The following is a 19,483-nucleotide window of genomic DNA, read 5'->3' as shown; positions in this document are numbered from 1 at the left end:
TGCTCGTTTAGTTGATATAGTTTTTTCATACTGTTTACAATTTGGTTTTTGCAGTGGCTGGTATCAGTTTTTCCTTTCTGTATTTAGTGATTTCTTCAGGAGCTCTTGTAAGGCAGGCCTGGTGGTGACAAAATTTCTCAGTATTTGCTTGTCTGTAAAGGATTTTATTTCTTCTTCACTTATGAAGCTTAGTTTGGCTTGATGTGAAATTCTGGGTTGAAAATTCTTTTCTTTAAGAATGTTGAATATTGGCCCCCACTCTCTTCTGTCTTGTAAGGTTTCTGCAGAGAGATCACTGTTAGTCTAATGGGCGTTCCTTTGTGAGTAACCCAACCTTTCTCTCTGGCTGCCCTTAACATTTTTTCCATCATTTTAACTTTGGAGAATCTGACAATTATGTGTCTTGGGGTTACTCTTCTGAAGGAGTATCTATGTCGTGTTCTCTGTATTTCCTGAATTTGAATGTTGGCCTGTCTTGCTAGATTTGGGAAGTTCTCCTGGACAATATCCTGAAGAATGTTTTTTTTTTAGCTTGGTTCCATTCTCCCCATCACTTTCAGGTATATCAATAAAACATAGATTTGGTCTTTTCATATAGTCCCATATTTCTTGGAGGTTTTGTTCATTCATTTTCATTCTTTTTTCTCTAATCTTGTCTTCATGCTTTATTTCATTAAGTTGATCTTCAGTCTCTGATATCCTTTCTTCCACTTGATCGGTTTGGCTATTGATACTTGTGTATACTTCAAGAAGTTCTCATGCTTTTTTTTTTTTTTTTTTTTTTTAGCTATATCAGGTAATTTATGTTCTTCTCTAAACTGGTTATTGTAGTTAGCCATTCCTCTAACCTTTTTTCAAGGTTCTTATCTTCCTTGCATTGGGTCAGAACATGCTCCTTTAACTCAAAGGAGTTTGTTATTACCCACTTCCTGAAGCCTGCTTCTGTCAGTTCATCAAAGTCATTATCAATCCAGTTTTATTCCCTTGCTGGCGAGAGTTGTGATCCGTTGGAGGAGAAGAGGTATTGTGGTTTTTGGAATTTTTTTTTTTCCCTCAGATTCATTGATTTATCTACCTTTGGTCTTTGATGTTGGTGACCTTCAGATGTAGTTTCTGTGTGGACATCCTTTTTGTTGACGTTGATGCTATTCCTTTCTGTTTATTAGTTTTCTTTCTAACAGTCAGAACCCTCTGCTGCAGGTCTGCTGGAGTTTGTTGGAGGTCCTCTCCAGTCTTTGATTGCCTGAGTATCACAAGCAGAGGCTGCAGAACAGTAAAGATTACTGCATGTTCCTTCCTCTGGAAGCTTCATCCCAGAGGGGCACCCTCCAGATGCCAGCTGGAGCTCTCCTGTGCGAGGTGTCTGTCTGGGTGAGGTTTCCCAGTCAGGAGGCACAGGGGTCTGGGACCCACTTGAGGAGGCACTCTGTTCCTTTAGCAGAGCTTGAGTGCTGTGCTGGGAGATCCACTGCTTTCCTCAGAGCCAGCAGGCAGGAACGTTTAAGACTACTGAAGCTATGCCCACAGCCACCCCTTCCCCAGATGCTCTGTCCCAGGGAGATGGAAGTTTTATCTATAAGCCCCTGACTGGGGCTGCTACCATTCTTTTGGAGATGACTTGCCTAGGGAGGAATAATCTAGAGAAGCAGTCTGACTACAGTGGCTTTGCCGAGCTATGTTGGGCTCTGCTCCATTTGAACTTCCTGGTGGCTATGTTTACACTGTGAGAGGAAAAATTGCCTACTTAAGCCTCGCTAATGGCAAACACCCTGCCCTAGCCAAGCTGGAGCATCCCAGGTTGACTTCAGTCCACTGTGTTGCAGTGAGAATTTCAAGCCAGTGGATCTTAGCTCACTGGGCTCTGTGGGAGTGGAATCCACTGAGCTAGACCACTTGGCTCCCTGGCTTCAGTCCCCTTTCCAGGAGAGCAAATGTTTCTGTCTCACTGGCATTCCAGGTACCACTGAGGTATGAAAAAATGTTCCTGCAGCTAGCTCAGTGTCTGCCCAAACAGCCACCCAGTTTTGTGCTTGAAACCCAGGGCCCTGGTGATGTAGGCATCCAAGGAAATTGCCTGGTCTGTGTGTTGTAAAGACCATGGGAAAAGTGTAGTGTTGGAGCTGGAATGCACCATTCCTCACAGCAGAATTTCTCACAACTTCTCTTGACTAGGGGAGGGAGTTCTCTGACCCCTTCTGCTTCCCAGGTGAGGTGATGCCTCACCTTGCTTTGGCTTACCCTCCGTGGGCTGCACCTACTGTCTAATCAGTCCTAGTGAGATGAGCCAGATACTTCAGTTGGAAATGCAGAAATCACCTGCCTTCTGCATTGGTCTCGCTGGGAGCTGCAGACTGGAGTTGTTTGTTTTCAGCCATCTTGCCAGCTGCCAAAGAGATCTTTTAACAAGAAAATTTGTTCATATCATTCATAATTTCTTCAGTGATTTCACAGTGGGCAAGGGATGTATTTACCTAACTCATGCAATACTCCAGCTTCCTCACCCTCAGAGGTAGGGCCTGGTACTGAGTAATGTAATTTCATACATTAAAGTAAGTCTGTGTACAGTTGATTAGACCAAGAGTTAAAACTTCTGGGCCAATTATATTCTTTCTTCTAGAAATTTGGAATTGTGATGAAGAGAGATTAGTTGTTCTCTTCCAGCTGCTAGACTCAGTAGTTGAATAATGGCCATGTCATCTATGTGAACTGTGTAGCAGAGAAAGCTGGTCTAGTTAGAAAGAAAATAATGTTTCTTTCTAACTAGAAACTCCTTGTTTCTGCTTCTAAGGACTTACTGAATTCCCACACTTGTGTTTCATGAAACTGCCTAGATTTTTCTGCTTAAGCAGACATTATTTTTAAACTTAAGCCTGAATTATTTTTTAAACTAATTTCAACTATTATATTCATTCTCTTGGAAAGTGCAATCTAACCTGATGCTCTTCATAAGTTGTCTTTATCAACTACTAGTCCAGCCTCACTTCCTACTATGTCACAGCTTCTACTTGATTCCCCAGCTATTCAGCAAACATCACACAAGACTTTTTCAACTTTCTGTATTCTCATACAATGGTGTTTTGTATGTACTTTTGCTTGTTCACTTGCTAACTGGTTACCTATCCTTGTCCACTTGCTAAATGGTTGCCCATTCTTAGGCATTTTATTCTGAACACTTCTGTTGTGCTTTGAAGATTCTTACATTATTGTGCATAAATCATTGAAGAAAATTGATTTGTATATCTGCCTCACCTATAATCTCACAGGTGGTGAACACTTACTGTTTATATTTTTGAATTTCACTTCTGTTTTCTCAATTCAAATTATAAAATATTTGCTGTCATATATTCCTGATACACTAACATTTTTAATCATTCATAAGATGTATGTTCAATAAGCACAATTACTGAAGACTTTGGGATTGATGATATTATTTCTGGGACAAAGAGATAAAAGAAAACCTGAGATTCTAAAGAGTTACATTCTACTTGGCATTCCCACCAGGACATAGAGGTTCTGATAATTATTGTTAGTCATGAGCCCAGCAACATAAAGCATCATAAGCTGTTTCATCAATGTCAACTTTAAATCATATTTGATGTATTAAGTGCCAGTATAAAACCAATAACAGCAGCATCCTGGGACAGGGCCAAAATAAGAGCTGTGAAGGATCATTTGCTGTTCATGATGGCATTGACTTGAGCACAAGTGGGGATTAAAGAACAGCAGGCTACCTAATCAGCCACTGTCTGGAGAGCTGAAGTTGGGTTATCACAAGCTGAGAGGGCAGGGAGAGTGACAGAAAGACAGGTGTACAGCTGAACAGGTTGTCAGGATACAAAGGTGCCTGCAAAGTGGCCGTCAGAATTGAACAATGAGGTATGTCGGCCCCACTGAGGGTGAGTCAGTCACACCGACAAGATAGTAGGTGATGAAGTATGTATGATGAAGTATGAAGTGTGCTGTGAAGTAGGAGGAGAAATACACAGAACTCCCAGTTTGCCCAGAATGTTCCTCGATTATGTTTGTTGTCTTCGTCTAATTATGAAGCAACTACCTCTATGTCTTCTGCTCTTAAAAAGATGCTAGTTTGGTGAAAAATAAGAGTGACTGACTATAAACAACCATTGAATCAAAATATTACCAAATTCTGGACACAGACTGAAGTTACAATAATCCTGTTTAAAGAATTTCTAAAACATTGCTGTGATGCATTTCTGAATTGTGTTTGTGTGGGTGTCTGTGTGCCCAGAATCCTTTCAAGGGAATCTTCTTAGTCCACATGGTTCAGGCAAAGCTGATTTTCTTCTTTAGTCACCCACTCATGCCATTCAGGAGACAGCTAACCTAACTACAACTCTCTACTCCCACCAAATCATGCCAGTCTGAGACAGAGGCCTTCCTAGAATACTAACAGAACTTTTGAGGAAAATAACTTTTTATGCCTATGAAATTCTGTTGGTCATTTGTGCTATCAAATGGGAAAAAGGGAAGGAGTAATTAAGGTAACAGAGGAAAAGAGAACAGAGAAACAAAGAAAGCATTCCTTGTTTCAACCATGCCTGGAGTTTATTCTTAATTATGAGAGACAGTGAGTTTTGCTTAGTGTAGTATGAATTGGACCTGCACATTTTACCAAGAGTCCTGGCAAATACAAATGCTTTTTCATTAAACTGTCCAACTTTTTACCTGCCCAACTTTTTACCATCTCATTATATCAAATATAAGCCCACACAAAGCAGCTGTATAAATAGGACAAAAAAGAAACAGATAATTTCTTTTTTGAGCCCAGGCTTTAGTCAACAAAGAACTAAGCCACTGTCCATGACTGGTGCTCCAGTAAGCACAGCTCTTACATTAGTCACTAATGTGCTTATTTCTCTCATGATCGAGATGCAAGCAAATTTTAACAGCAATAAGCAAAGAGACAGAATTAAAATGCAACAGTAATTTTATTGGTTTCTTACAAACCAAAATATTCTGAACAGAAAATTGATCTTAGCACATGCTGAGCTTAGACTAAAGCTTGAGAAGCTAAAGGCTTTTAGCATTGGCATGACCAAAAGCACTGTTTACTTTTTGATAATGGCATAATTGCTTTTTTCATATCAGTGAAAGTAAAAACAGAAACAGCATATTTTTGTATTGACTTTATACTTAACTATCAGGCTGGTAGCCTGTATTGGTCTGTTCCCATGCTGCTAAGGAAGACATATCCAAGACTGGGTCATTTATAAAGAGAAAGAGGCTTAATGAACTCACAGATGACTGGGGAGGTCTCACAAGCAGGGAAGAGGGTTAAGGAGGATCAAAAGCACATCTTACATGGTGGCAGGCAAGAGAGCGTGTGCAGGGGAACAGCCCTTTTATAAAACCAATTCCTGTGAGACTTACTATCATGATAACAGTATGGAAAAATCCCCCATGATTCAGTTACCTCCCACGGGGCCCCTCCTATGACATGTGAGGATTATGGGAGCTATAATTCTGCATGAGACTTGCATGGGGACACAGCTAAACAATATCATAGCCCTTGCCTTCCTTAACACTTCTCTGCTGGAATCAGATACACTCCGTCTAACACCTTAGTTTAGTCCTGGCCATGACCATGGGGTTGGTGTAGAGCTAGTCTTTTATATTGGACCCAGCATCAAGCATGTGATGGGAGTTCTGGCACTCTCTGTCCACCTCATTTTCCTTAATCCTACTACTTTCCCCATCCAGAACCGGAGACTTCTGGTTATATCACCAAGATACCACCTAGTAGGACTGCAGTCTATTCTCCATGCTGTTTTCTGTACAATTGTCTATGAAAAGACTGGTTGTCTGGAATCACAGTAACTCCCTCCACTTGGTCAAGAGAAGAATAGCCACTGTCATACTGTATCTCTGCTTTGGAGTTCATTATATATTGAGTCAAATCTAAAATTTTATACTGGAAGAACACTGAATATGGTTTCACCTAGCTGCTTTCATGTATTTAATACTACATCAAAACCTCCTTAGCAAGTTCCTGCCTTCTTTATACCCATGTTTCTGTCACTAAATTCACCATATTTAAAAAATAAACCTTAAAGGTTATGAATTGCTACTGAATATACAAATATATAGGAGCAATACTAGTTAGGAGGCTTTTGTTAGAATCCATTTGAGAGATTGTAGTAGCTTAGTCCAGTATGCTAGAAGAGGTAAAAGTAGGTTATTTTCTAGGTATTTTTGAAGATAGATCAGATAAGATTTTCTAAAATGCTGGATGTGGCTTGTGTCAGAAAGAATGCCATCAAAGGTGTCATCTGTGTTTTTGACTTGAGTAATTGGAAAGGTAAGTTGCCATTATCCTGCTTAGAGATGACTGAGGGAGGAGCAGCAATGGAGAGTACAGAGATGGAGACTTAGTTTTGGAATACTGTTTGTAGTATCTACTAACCATCAAAATAAAGATGTAACATCGTTTAGGCACCCTGAAGACCACCCTCATTTTAACACCAGCTGCGAAATTCAAGGGCTTCCAAGGTCACCTTCACTTCTGACACCAGTTGCAAATTCAGGGATCTCAAAGATCACTCTCAAGTTTGATGATTTGCATGAATGGGTCAAAGAATGCACTGGAAGCTGTTACACTCATAGATACAATTTATAACAGCCAAGCAATAGAGGTTAAAATTGGCCAGTGGAAGGAGTGGATAGGGCGGAGTGCAGGAGAGGTCCATGCTCAGACCTTTCAGTTGTTCTTTCCCACTGGATTTGTGGACAGTGCTCACTTCTCCAGGCAATGACCTGTGACAGTGTGCATGTAGTATTGCCAACAAGGCAAGCTCACTAGAGCTTGAGTGTCCAAAGTGTTTATTAGGATTTGATCATGTAGAGATGACTAGCCACCCACCCGGCTGACCTGTAGTCTCCAGCCCCTCCACAGGTTAAGCTGATGCCTTGAATGAATCACATTGTTAGCCCAAGGTACCCAGGTAAACAAAAGCACTCTTATTAGATAGGACATGCCAAAGGCTTAGAGATTATCTCCCAGGAGCTAATGGCAAAGGCCAGATCTTTCTTTAGGTAAAATTAATTCTTTATTACACAGATGTCAAATAGAAAAGTGAACTTAGGCATTTCTAGAGTTCAATAAAGTGGACTGGTAAGAGGTATACCAATGTATAGACAATGTATTAGAGTGCTAGCAAAGAGTAAAATCCACTTAGATGGTTTTAGTGAAAACATTTTGATAAAGACACCCCTTACAGGACTGCAGGCAAGATTTTGAGATCAAATACGGCCTGTTGAGGCATATCTATACCAGCATACCCTGGGATCCAAGGGAAAAGAGGTTAACAGAACCAATGAAAAGGGTTAACAAGTGCCAAGCACAGTGCTAAGTGATTTGTATGCATTAGCTCATTTGATTTTTCCTATATGGTAATAATAATTATTATCAAATGCTTATGAAGGAGAAAACTAAAGTTTAGAATATTTAAATACCTTTGTCTGTATTTGTTCAGGAGAGAGTTAATGAACTGAGATTCAGCCCGAATCTGCCTGCCACAGACTGCCATGCCACTGACATGATTCCAAAATGTGACATTGTTATGCTACATATAAGATCATCCCGTGGGTTTCAGCCTCTCTCCAGGACTTACCAACAAAAGCCTGTCTAGTTAGTGACTCTCCCACTTAGGCTTTCCTGGGAAGCTTCTGCTTTGCCAGATTAGGGTTGTGAGCATTTCTGGTATGGAAGTTTACAAATGGGAGCAGAAAAGAAAAAACAAAAACATCATGGCCTAATTCTCTTGTGGAAGGAGGTAAATTAGACTTCTAGGAATATAGAGGCAAAGGAAGCGTGTGTGTGTATGTTTCCAAGTGTATACACACATGTGCATGTATTAAGTGTCAAAGTGTGTTTTCAGGATTTGGGTGTGTTTGAGAAGAGAAAAAACTACAGGATTTTAGTTGCATCTGTTTATAAATTTGTATGCTTTTAAAATGTTTTCATGAGATTTTAAAGGCCAGAATTCCTATTGGAATGCTATTTATTTGAATGTATCATGGTTCAAAGTTACCATGTGTGTCCTGGCTTCAAAGAGAACATAGTGCCTAGACTGTATCACTTATACTGTATTATCATTATTTTTTGTTACAAATCATGGAAGAACTTTACCATCAATAAAACAATATGATTTAATATCATTAAAAATGAGCAAGAGATTTTTAATATGGAGATAACCATTATATAATGACACCATGCCTATCTCACCAACTGGGGTCAGATTCCATATTGAAACTAGACACAGCACTGGACTCAAAACATTCTTGGCACAGGGCTTCATTTAGCTACAAACAATCAATTGACCCTGACATGCACATTAAAACTCATTTGCCACTTGATTTATAATGTATCAAGCTAGAATGTTTTAACATGTTCTGAGTCTTCAGTGTACTAGGTTATATCATAATTTTAAAATAAAGAAAATTTCAAAGAAAGAAGGCAATATCTCTGTAAAATTAGGGTTAGGATTTGAGTATGTCCCAAGGAGACTAGTCCTCCAATTCTGTTTTGCATAGCTTTCTTTTCCTCCTCTGAGAAGTTACAAAAACTCTTTGAAGGTTTCCTTTCCTTTCTCTTTCTCTTCTCTTCTTTCTCTAAGCTCCAATTATCTCTGTTTTCAATGTTCTCTGTACTGAACAAATCCACCTCACTCTCCCAAGGAATTTGAATGACTGATAAAAATTTGTAGACTGGATTTTGTTTCAGTGCCAATCTACTACTCATGTCTAAACAATTTAAAATTTTCTCATTATAGTTAGTGCTTATCTCTATTTTTACAGTATTACCATACATTACAAAGTCCATAGCTGGTACATATACACTATTTAGTTTGCCTTAAAATATTTCTGTAGCCCACATACATTCTAATAAAATTAACTATTTGAAATGCCATACTTTGGCCTCTCAATAAATTGTTTTTTCTCAACTGAAAAAAAAGATGATGAGGAAACATGAAATGTACATGAGTCATTTTTGTATAGTTTATAATACAATGCATTTTGGGTCGAGTCTGAGCTTGCACAAAGACTGACTGAAATAATAAATAGGCCTAATGATTAAGCCAGGTGGCAAATCACTAGTTTGTGTAGCTGCTGAAATGGATACCTGGGTATGGGAGGAAACCTGGGACTCCATTCCTGCAGATAGGGTAGACAAGGCCTGCTGTAGAGGCGGTGTGATTAATCTCTTTAGAAGACAGTGCCAGCTGCAGTGTGTATAAATGGCTCCTTCTGGATTCTCCTTAAAAGCTAAATTGATGGCAATCTCTGAAAAGAGCAGCTCAGATCTCTGTTCCTGTAAGATAAAGACAAACCTTGATTTCAGCTACGACTGAAATAAGTGAAAGTAGAAAAAGCTTAAAAAAAACAGTACTGTACTCTTAGTGAAGGAATTAGAGGTAATAGAATGTTACTCATCCACCAAAATACAGAGATAATTGCAATGTGGTGCCTTTTTTTGGTTAAATTTTGTGGAGCCCATCTGTGCAGATTATTATTGTTATTTTTTTTTTACTATCACTACATCAATTAATTACATTAGGGAAGAAGGGAATATTTTAATTAAAAGGCTGTTTTAAGGATTCTCCTCTGTCATTAAATAATTTAACAATTTAACTAGGCATGAAATTAGTTAATAAAGAATAATTCTGAAAATGTTTGTTTGCAAATTACTGACCACATTTTCAGCAAAATGAATTTTGCCTTTATATTTCATCAAATCAACATGTCCATTAATTTCTTCATTTTGAGAGACTTTTTTTTTCCTAAAAAAAAGAAAAGAAAACCTCTCATTTTACAAAGTATGCATATTTGCTTGTGTATAATGTGTTTGATTAGGGCAATCTTTTCTGAAATTGGCATTTTTAGAACATGATGAGTTGCAAAGAGAAGACATGGGAGAGTGAAAACATGGATAGGGACCCACAGAAATAAGTATGCAGCCAATCATGTAATTTAAAAAAATTGCTGCTACTTAAGTCCATACTTCTTTGGATAAAAAACTTCATCCACACAAGTTATATTACAGGAATGCCTTCAAATATTTCACATAAACTGGGTGGGTAAACATCTATTCTTTGGATGTCTTCAACGCATCTTTCATTTTGTCAGCCATCTTCCATTCTCTCAGAGTGTGCTCAATAATAGAATTCAGAGACTTGTATCGAAACAAAAGCAAAGGATCAAGAATGAAAATAAATATGGTATATGAGAAATAATAACATGGGACAGAACAAGGGAGACTTAGAAGCTAAGAGAAGATTCTAAGTAACTCCTGGTGCAGGAGTTGAAGGAAAGTGATAATTTAAAAATCATGATTCTACTCTCTGTATTTAAACAGTTCTCTAGACTGTTTCTGTCTGATTGAAACAGTGAATCATTTTTATTTAAAACATTGAATGTGAAAAGTATTGTAGAAATTACTTTTGTATTAAAAAATGCAGAGTCAAACTGTATCTAATGCAGTTGAAGACTGAATAAAAACTATTATTCCAGTCATTATATTTATCTACAATCAGTGTCTTGCACATAGTGGATGTCAAAAAAATATATGTGGAATGAATGAATGAAGACAACATTTTACTCCAATTTTCAAGCAGGAGATGGCAGGTCCTACTAGCAGTGAGGTTTTTATTATTTTTTTTCACTCTTCAGTATTATTCCCGAGGGAAGCTGGCAAACTGAAATCTTTTACATTAATACCAGCAGAGATGTATAAGTGTGAAGAGAATAAGTAAACATTTATTGTACCTGATGGCTCAATGGACTATCCACATGATCTCTTAAGAGACTTGAAAATACTTGACAGTATTTATCCTTAGGATGAACTCAACAAAAACTGTTTGTGGATATTATTTTCAGAAAATTTCTATTTTAAGATCAGTTGAGATTTTTCATTTCAAAAATGATGAGCTAATATGTAACTGTATAGCTCCTTTTCTTTGGTAATGAGTTAATTTCTTAAAATATTTTTTAAAAGTCTTATGTTAGGTTTTCTGTCTAAATCAGTGTCAGATTATCATCCAAAAATAGATGTAATAGCTAGTACATTTTTAATATACTCTTTTCCCATGTTAGCTAATAAAATGATAAGGACAAACTGCCATTCATTGAAGGTCTAATATATGCTAGTCTATTTTTCAGTGTTTTACATGTTAAACCATAGATGATTCTACATTCTTATAGAGAAAAATACATCAAAACTAAGAGTAATACTATGCCTTGCACAAAGTCACACAGATTGTAAAGTTTTGAACTGAGATTCAAACCCAACATCCCAGCTATAATAGATTAAATCCCCCAAATTTACATTTGACTCACAAAATCTTGTGAGGTAAATAGGACAAAAGCAGTTTTATTTTCTTTGTTCAGCTAGGGTTGCTATTTGATTATTCTGCGTTTATGGAAATAGTTTTGGAGAATGAAAGAAATTTAAAATAGAAACATTTTACGGGTAATCTAAATTAACAACTCTTAGACGTTTTAGTTTTAGTAGCACTTTATATCCTTAATAGTTAATCAAAATCTCTAAAAGCATTTAAAATACATGCTATATTTCTTGATACCACATTAGCATTAGAAAGTAGAACATTAAATTTATTATTTGTTATTTAATAACAATAAACTAATTACCTGTTCACATAAATATTATATTTTTATGATAAGTATCTAGATGTTTCCAAATAAAAAAAATAGTGAGAAGGGTAGCATTATTTTATATGTCTCTTTCATATTTAATTTAATGAGAGGCAGCTAGATTTTCATATGTGCTTCCTCATTCAATTTGTTGTAACATCACATATCCTGTAATGTCTGAAACACTCCACTGCACATGTGTGAGAGAATGAAAGTTAAAGAAAAAGAACTACTTAGTATTATTACTAAAAAAATAGCTGGACCGCAAGGACCCTCCTAAAGAGTACAGGTGTCTTTGGAGCCACTTCGTGATCTGCTGATTTGGATAAACGTTTCGTTTAGAAGACATGGAAATTAAGGTGTCTATGGATCTCTTACTGATGATCGATTAGAGAGGGACTGATACTTTCCTACAAGTATATTAGCTATGGTTAGGATGGATGCTAAAACTGTATCATGGACATATATGAAGATGATTTTGAGTGGAGGTTTGTATTTCACCTCCCTCGCACTGATGGCATAACAACCTACCCGCAACCTACTGAAAATACCCTTCCCTGGAGCAGCAATGATCTTATAAAGTTTTCTGAACATATAGTTTTTTGTACATACGTGTTTGGAAGCATGTCAGCCCAATGTTAAACTCTAGCAGGTGTTACAAGTTCAAATATCTATTTTTGTTTTTGTACAACTCAATGTTAACACCTGTGCTCATTAAACACATGTTAATTCTCTAGAACTTATTGTAGTATGTTTAATGGATACGTTTAATATCAATTTTTTAATGTAGTATTTATTTATCATTAGTAAATATTTAAATTTGCAAAACAAAATCTGTTAGTACTATTTTGCCATGCATTTTTGTAGCTGTTATATGTCAAAGCTGTTTATGTAGAATTTTACATGGCAAAATTCTAAAATAAGTTACAGTGAAGCAATTTTATGGGACCCTGCATTTTTAAAACAAAATATACTAAGTATATTTGTAACTTTACATTTTTTATTGTTAATTGATACATAATAATTTCACATATTTATGGGGTATAATGTAATGTTTTGATATATCTATATATGTACTGATAAAATTAGAGTAATTTTATATTTATATAGTAATTATATATTACTATATACATGTGGTAATACCCATTACCCAGAACATTTATCATTTATTTGTGGTGAGAACAGACAAAATCTTCTTTTCCAGCTATTTTGAGGTAAATAAAACCCTATTGTTGACTATAGTAATCCTTCTAAGCAATAAGACACCAGCATTTATTCTTCCTTTCTCATTGTAATTTTGTACCCGCTGACCATCCTCTTTCTATCCCTCTCTTCTCTCTACCCTCCCGAGTCTCTGGTAACCACAGTTCTATTTGCTACTTCTATAAGATCAGATTTTTAGATTCCACATAAGAGTGAGAACATGTGGTATTTGTGTTTCTGTGTCTGGCTTATTCACTTAATATAATGACTTCATTTTCATCTATATTGTTACAAATAACAAGATTTCATTTTTTGTGGCTGAACAGCATTTGAGTGTGTGTGTGTGTGTGTGTGTGTGTGTGTGTGTGTGTGTGTGTGTCCCACATTTCTTTATCCATTTGTTCATTGTTAGACACCACTTAGGTTGATTTTATATCTTGGCTATTATGAATACTACTACCACAATAAACACGGGAGTGCATACATCTCCTTGTCATACTGATTTTATTTCTATTGGATATATGCCCAGTAGTGGGGTTGCTTTATCATATAGTAGTTCTATTTTTAATTTTGTTAGGAACCTCCATGCCATTTTCATAATGGCTGTGCTAATTTACATTCCAACCAACTGTGTGTGAGGGTTACTTTTTCTCCACATCCTCACCAACATTGTTATTTTTTGTCATTTTGAGAATAGCCATTCTAACTAGAGTTAGATAATATCTCATTGTGATTTTATTTGCATTTCCCTGATGATTAGTGATGTTGAGCATTTTCTGCAAAACTCTTGGCCATTTGTATGTCTTCTTTTAGGAAATACCTGTTAAAGCATTTTGCTCATATTTTAATCAGGTATTTGTTTTTGGATATTGAGTTGTTTGAGTTTCTTATACATTCTGGATATTAACTCCTTTTCAGATCTATAGTTTGCAAATATTTTACTCATTCTATAGGTTGTCTTTTCACTCTATTGATGAATTCACGTATTTTTAAAACATGTCTTATTTGAGGATAAAAATAGTAAAAACTTACTAAGTTAATTTTATTAATATTAACTATGTTACAAATATGCATATGACATTACATATGTTAAAATATTTATTTAAAATTGAATTAAAAATTCCCAGAATTTGATTTTTCTTTTCAAGATTTTGTTATTTTGATACACAGTAGATTTTTAGTCCTATAGATGTATATTTATATCTGTTTCCAAATAAACCTAGTAACAAGTATGTATACATACATACAGACAACATGTGCACACACACACACACACACTCACACTAGAGAGAAAGAGAAAGGAAAACATATTTCTTGATTATTTACAAATATTTTGCTTTGTCATTGTTTCTTCTGTACTGAAGGTAGTTTCTCAGGGAAAATAGACATAGATAATAATATAGAGTTGACATTTTTAAAAAGATAAGAAGAAAGAGTCAAAGGCGAAAAGAAACTTGCTTAATTTGATTCAAGCTACAGTATAATTGGATGATCTTTTTTTCTTTTCATACTGTTTAACATAGTGGCTCTTTTGTGTCAGCTCTTAAAAGTGTTTCATTACTTAAAGATTGTGTAAATGAATACATTCAATAATTTGTATCTTATTTTAAAATTCATCACAGTTATATGACTTATTGAAAATATATCTATTAATATGATATATTTTTTACCTTAATTAGCAGCTATTTCTCTAGGAGAATGCTTACTTCATAAATGTGTGCAGGTATACTTACTTTTGAATTTAATGTTATTAAGTAGAAAACAGTACAAAAATTGTTAGTTTCATTTCTTAAAATAATTATGGTTCAGGTTGTTTAACATCTATTTTATTAAGGAAATTATTTCACTGTTACATTTATACCAACTTATGCTTTCAGGTTATTCACCAGAGCATTACTTGTTACTTAAGATGGAAAAAAGTAACCAGACTTTATAATAATAAGGAATAGTTACATAAATTAGGTACATGATAAAACAGAGTGTTCATTAAAGGCAAACTAGAATAATAATAACTGACTTACAATGCCCTCTAAGGCATTATCACAAAACAACTATTAGTGTAAAATACAATACCAAACAAAGCTGTGTGTGTACATGTGTAAATGCACAGAAAATGTTATGGAAGAGCAGTATTTCAAGCCGTTAATAGTGATAACCTGCAGGGGAATAGAACTGGGGTATAAAGGGAGATTATTTTACTTTATGTCTTTTTATACATTTAAGTTATTTATATTAACTTTTACTCATGTGTTTCTTTCATAACTTGAAAAATGCCTTAAAGAATTTGAGAAATGTTTATTTTAACAAAAACAACAGAGGATATGGAATTCTGTTGAAACAGGAATTTCAACAGTTGCACCATTAAATACACATAATGGTAAAAATATTATGAATTATTGGCCATATCAAACTATGTCATGTTATTTATAATATACATACCTACTATGTACCCACAAAAATTAAAAAAAGAAGAAAATCATGCATCATAATGAGTGTGTTCTGATTCTATAGCCTATTCTATTTTTTATCTCTAATATTCTTTTTTCCCCATTTTAATTAAAGGTCTCATTCGTTTGCAAGAGCTCATCAAAGCTCCATCAAGATACAATCTACGACTCAAAATTCGTCAGCTACCTGCTGATACAAAGGATGCAAAACCCTTACTAAAAGAAATGAAAAGAGGCAAGGAGTTTCATGTAATCTTTGATTGTAGCCATGAAATGGCAGCAGGCATTTTAAAACAGGTAACCTTTAAATTACTTGAATTCTTGCTTTATTTATAAACTTGCACTTAAAATATGATCTTTTAAATAAAAATGTTATTGTTATACAATCAATTATAACAACATTAATGCAATTTTATGATAGAAAGTCTGACAGTTGCTTTTAATTGTCTTCAAAGAAAAGTAAATATTGATGATCTTCAAAACACGTTGTTCGAAGTTTTGAAGTTATTTTCAAATGACTGCAATGCTGTTGGTTAATGAGATAGTTGATTAATGAGGCAGTTATTTCTGTTCTGAAATGAGGGAAGGAACTAAGAGTCAACAATTGAGCAGCTCACTCATCGCAATCAACCAGTAGGAAAAAGATGTAATAGATTTACCATTTACCTGGTATCAATTTAAGAGACTTTACATATTTGATCTTATTTTATCATCACTACAACCAAAAGAAGTAGGAACTATCTACTTTACTGGCAAAAACACAGTGTGTCCCAAAATGAAGAAGTAACTTAACCATGTCCAGTATCCAGAACATAGCAGAGGGATTGATATCCAACCTAGTGATTTTAACAAGTATTCATTCCAGAATAAAGCATTGCCTGCCAAAAAATAAAAATAAAAATAAAAAAATAAAAAAATTAAAAATCTATCAAACAAAACAATTTGTACCTATGAAATCCCTTAGCATTATGTCAGCATTATTCAGACCTAACAACAAACTGGAAAACAGAAATTGTTATAAGTCCGTATCTTACAGATGAAGAAACTGAAATTGGGAGTTAAATGGTCAGAACAAGGCCATACACTTACTATGTAGTAGAACGTACATTTGAACACAACTTTTTAGATTTTGTTTCTTAAACTCTGTTATGCACATTGAGCTCACACCTTGGTAGCTTGGAACTAGTCAGCTGTTTAGAACCCTTTCATGTATAGGATAAAATATTTCTACTGGAGAGTTATGCAGATTCAGATGTCAAGTTATATCCTATTGAATATAAATGCCAATAGTAAATCCCTGTTTTAGCATGGTTAATTTACTGAGCAGATGCTTGTCCAGTATTTCAATATAAATGTTGATTTTAACAGTAAAATATTTAATTAGATTTGAAAAATTGCTATAGTTTTATCTTTGGATAATAAAGCATATGATTTTTTTTTGCAGCAAATAAAATGATGCACTAAAACAACCACTGAAATCTAGAGTTAAAACTGATTTATTTTTACGTAATTTCCAAACAATTCTTGTTCATTTTTAGAATACACAGGCTTGAAAAGGAACCCTTTCCTTTACTCCTAGAGTGAGTTAGCCCTATGCTATTTCAGTGACAGAGCTTTGGTCTGCTTTCCCTAGGCTTCTAATAAGTATGTAAATGATTAGTTGTCTGTTCTCTAAAGAATTAACTCTGACTATTTTGCTTTCTGGAAGGTGAGAAGCACATCACTTTTAAAAATATAATTTTCATTCTGCCTTCTACTAGATGTATTTATTATTTTATACATGTTTTCTTATGTGTTCTTTGCAAACATGCTTTGTTTGCAAAACAAAAAACAGAAATAATAGAATGTTTAATACATATAAGAGAAAAATGTAATTTTAACAGTCAATAGATGAAAAATTAGAAAATGAGTAAAATGAGAATATGAAAGTTAAGATGAAGCCAGAATGACATTATTATACAGAATGCATCCTCTGAGGTCCTAAACTGGAAGACCACAAATGTGGTGATATTATTTTTAACTTTGTCTCACATATGAATTTTCCTATTACTCTAGAAACCAAGAAGAAAGCTTCTAGGAAATTCAGCAGTGCATTTAATAGGGACCTATTATGTGATTTATGAGAATTTTCTTAGATTTCTGAACATTCACTGATGTTGAAACTCCCAAGACATGGTATAGAAGTTGAGCAAAAATAGATGAGCTATTCTGGCTTCATTCAAGAATGAATATTTGGACTCTCCATAAAAAGAAATGGATGGCCTTAATCAGTTTACTCTTGTGTGTTTGTTTGTGTAATTTATTTAACTTATTTATTTAAACTGATTGAGCTTTTACTAAATATTGAACAACAGTGAATTTGAAGTTTTCCTGCTAGAAAGCTTTAAAAGTGAGTGGAGCTTAGGGTTGACTAAATTTCCTCTGAGGCAAGTTGAGTACACTAATTGGCATGCATGCCTCCATAGCAGATGATTCTACCTCCATCCAGATTTATCAAAGCAAATACCCTAGGGCACAGCCAAGATTCTCTGAAGTAAAACCTCACAAGGACATTCTATCACAGGGAAAAAATAGTAATCAAGAACTTCAAAGTTTAGATCAGAAAGTGTGAAATAAAAACTTTTAGCCTGGAAAAAAATATAAAAGAAAATGCTAATAAAATCCTACAGCAGAAAGAAGTAAAATAAAATAAAAAATAAAGAAATGCTTATAGGCCCATTACTATTGTTGACCTTGAGCAATATAATTTCTGAATCTTACCTGAAAAATAAACTGGTTGCAAATTACCTGCCTAGATAACTGTGTGTGTTAATTTGTCATATCACATTGTTAACAGGACACCAGCTTAATGTTGGGATCTCTAATAATATTTTGATCTTAGAAAAATTAATCTGTAGTATTTCTTTTAGCAGAGCTGATATCATAACTACTTTTATATTGAGGCAATTATTATTTGTGCATAAAATATACTGATTTTATTTCCTCTGATGTGTTTGAAATATATGTACAATTCATTCAAAAGTAGCAGTAAGACATGAAATAATTAAAAGCAGGTCCAGAGCAAGTTCCTTTTTTTTTTTTTTTTAATTTCTACTGGAAATTATTAACTAATCTTTTAAGTGAATATTCCTGTCGTGAACTTTTTTTTGAGTAAGGTTACAGTGTAGGTAGTTAAAAATAGCTACTATTTCTACCTCTAGCTTTTTCTACATGATATATCATGGTACATAACTGATCCTTGTTTTCAAAATCAAAAACTGAGAGAATATAAATGAAAGCCACAGACAGACTCCAAACACCCTTATTGATTTCTTCTCAAGGTGATGAAGAAAAAACCTGTAGCCATTGGAAATACATACGTCAGAACTAATTATCTTTTCCCTACCATCTCAACTCCTTCCCCTACACCAAAGCAGAATTTGATGTACTTGCCTGAGATGTCCATGTTTTCAGATTATCAAGGAAGAAACAGGCAAAAATTTTAGAATACATAGAGTCGAAAATTTTTCCACATCTGTGGGAATATGAAATATATCACTTTTGAAAATGACGTAGATCCCAAACTCTACATTAAAGACCTGGAGTCCATGTTCACTCACTATCTCACTTTGTTGGACAATTTATTCATTCTTTTCATGTCCTAGTTTTCTCACCTGTAAAATGAACATAATAGTAGGATTGACTTCTAGGGTTTTTATGAAACTTAAATATGGAATGTGCTTAGAATAGTATCTGACACATTTTAAACATTATATAAGTATTATTTTTAGTTATACTTCTGAATCATTATTTCTTTCAATTACCTTTATCTCTATTTCTATACGTACAGAGTTGATAAAGTAAAAAAAAAAATGCCAAAGATAATACTGAGCTGTCATTGAATGGTATTGGAGATAGGGAGCCATCTGAACATGTCCATCAGGAACAATGAATGCCTTCTACAAAGATAATCTTGTAAATTTGTATTTAATAAGGGAAATTCTGTCCTATTCTACTTGAGATGAAAATTTAATCAGAATGTTTGGTTTATATAATTATTACCCATTCAAGAAATATTATTTGGTAATTTGATACCTAAATTTCCTGTGCTCAATTCTTTGATGCCACCTTTTGTTAACCAATGTTTCTCCCTTTTAAAATAAATTTTATACATTACAAACTTT

The 19,483-nt window shown here is 34.6% G+C and overlaps 1 protein-coding gene across 6 annotated transcripts in view; it reads left to right on the top strand.

Moving 5' to 3' along the window:
* The window catches only part of GRIK2 (glutamate ionotropic receptor kainate type subunit 2), a 721,121-nt gene that overhangs the window by 285,108 nt on the left and 416,530 nt on the right, over positions 1-19,483 (top strand). For all 6 annotated transcript variants that reach the window (XM_010333764.3, XM_074397666.1, XM_074397667.1 and 3 more), the window contains exon 5: positions 15,436-15,617. In XM_010333764.3, the coding sequence (XP_010332066.2) occupies positions 15,436-15,617 (182 nt within the window). The remainder of the gene's footprint in view (positions 1-15,435; positions 15,618-19,483) is intronic.

Source organism: Saimiri boliviensis, chromosome 4 (genome assembly GCF_048565385.1).
Source record: "Saimiri boliviensis isolate mSaiBol1 chromosome 4, mSaiBol1.pri, whole genome shotgun sequence".
Classification (NCBI taxonomy): Eukaryota; Metazoa; Chordata; class Mammalia; order Primates; family Cebidae; genus Saimiri; species Saimiri boliviensis.
This window is presented reverse-complemented; position numbering and strand designations above follow the sequence as displayed.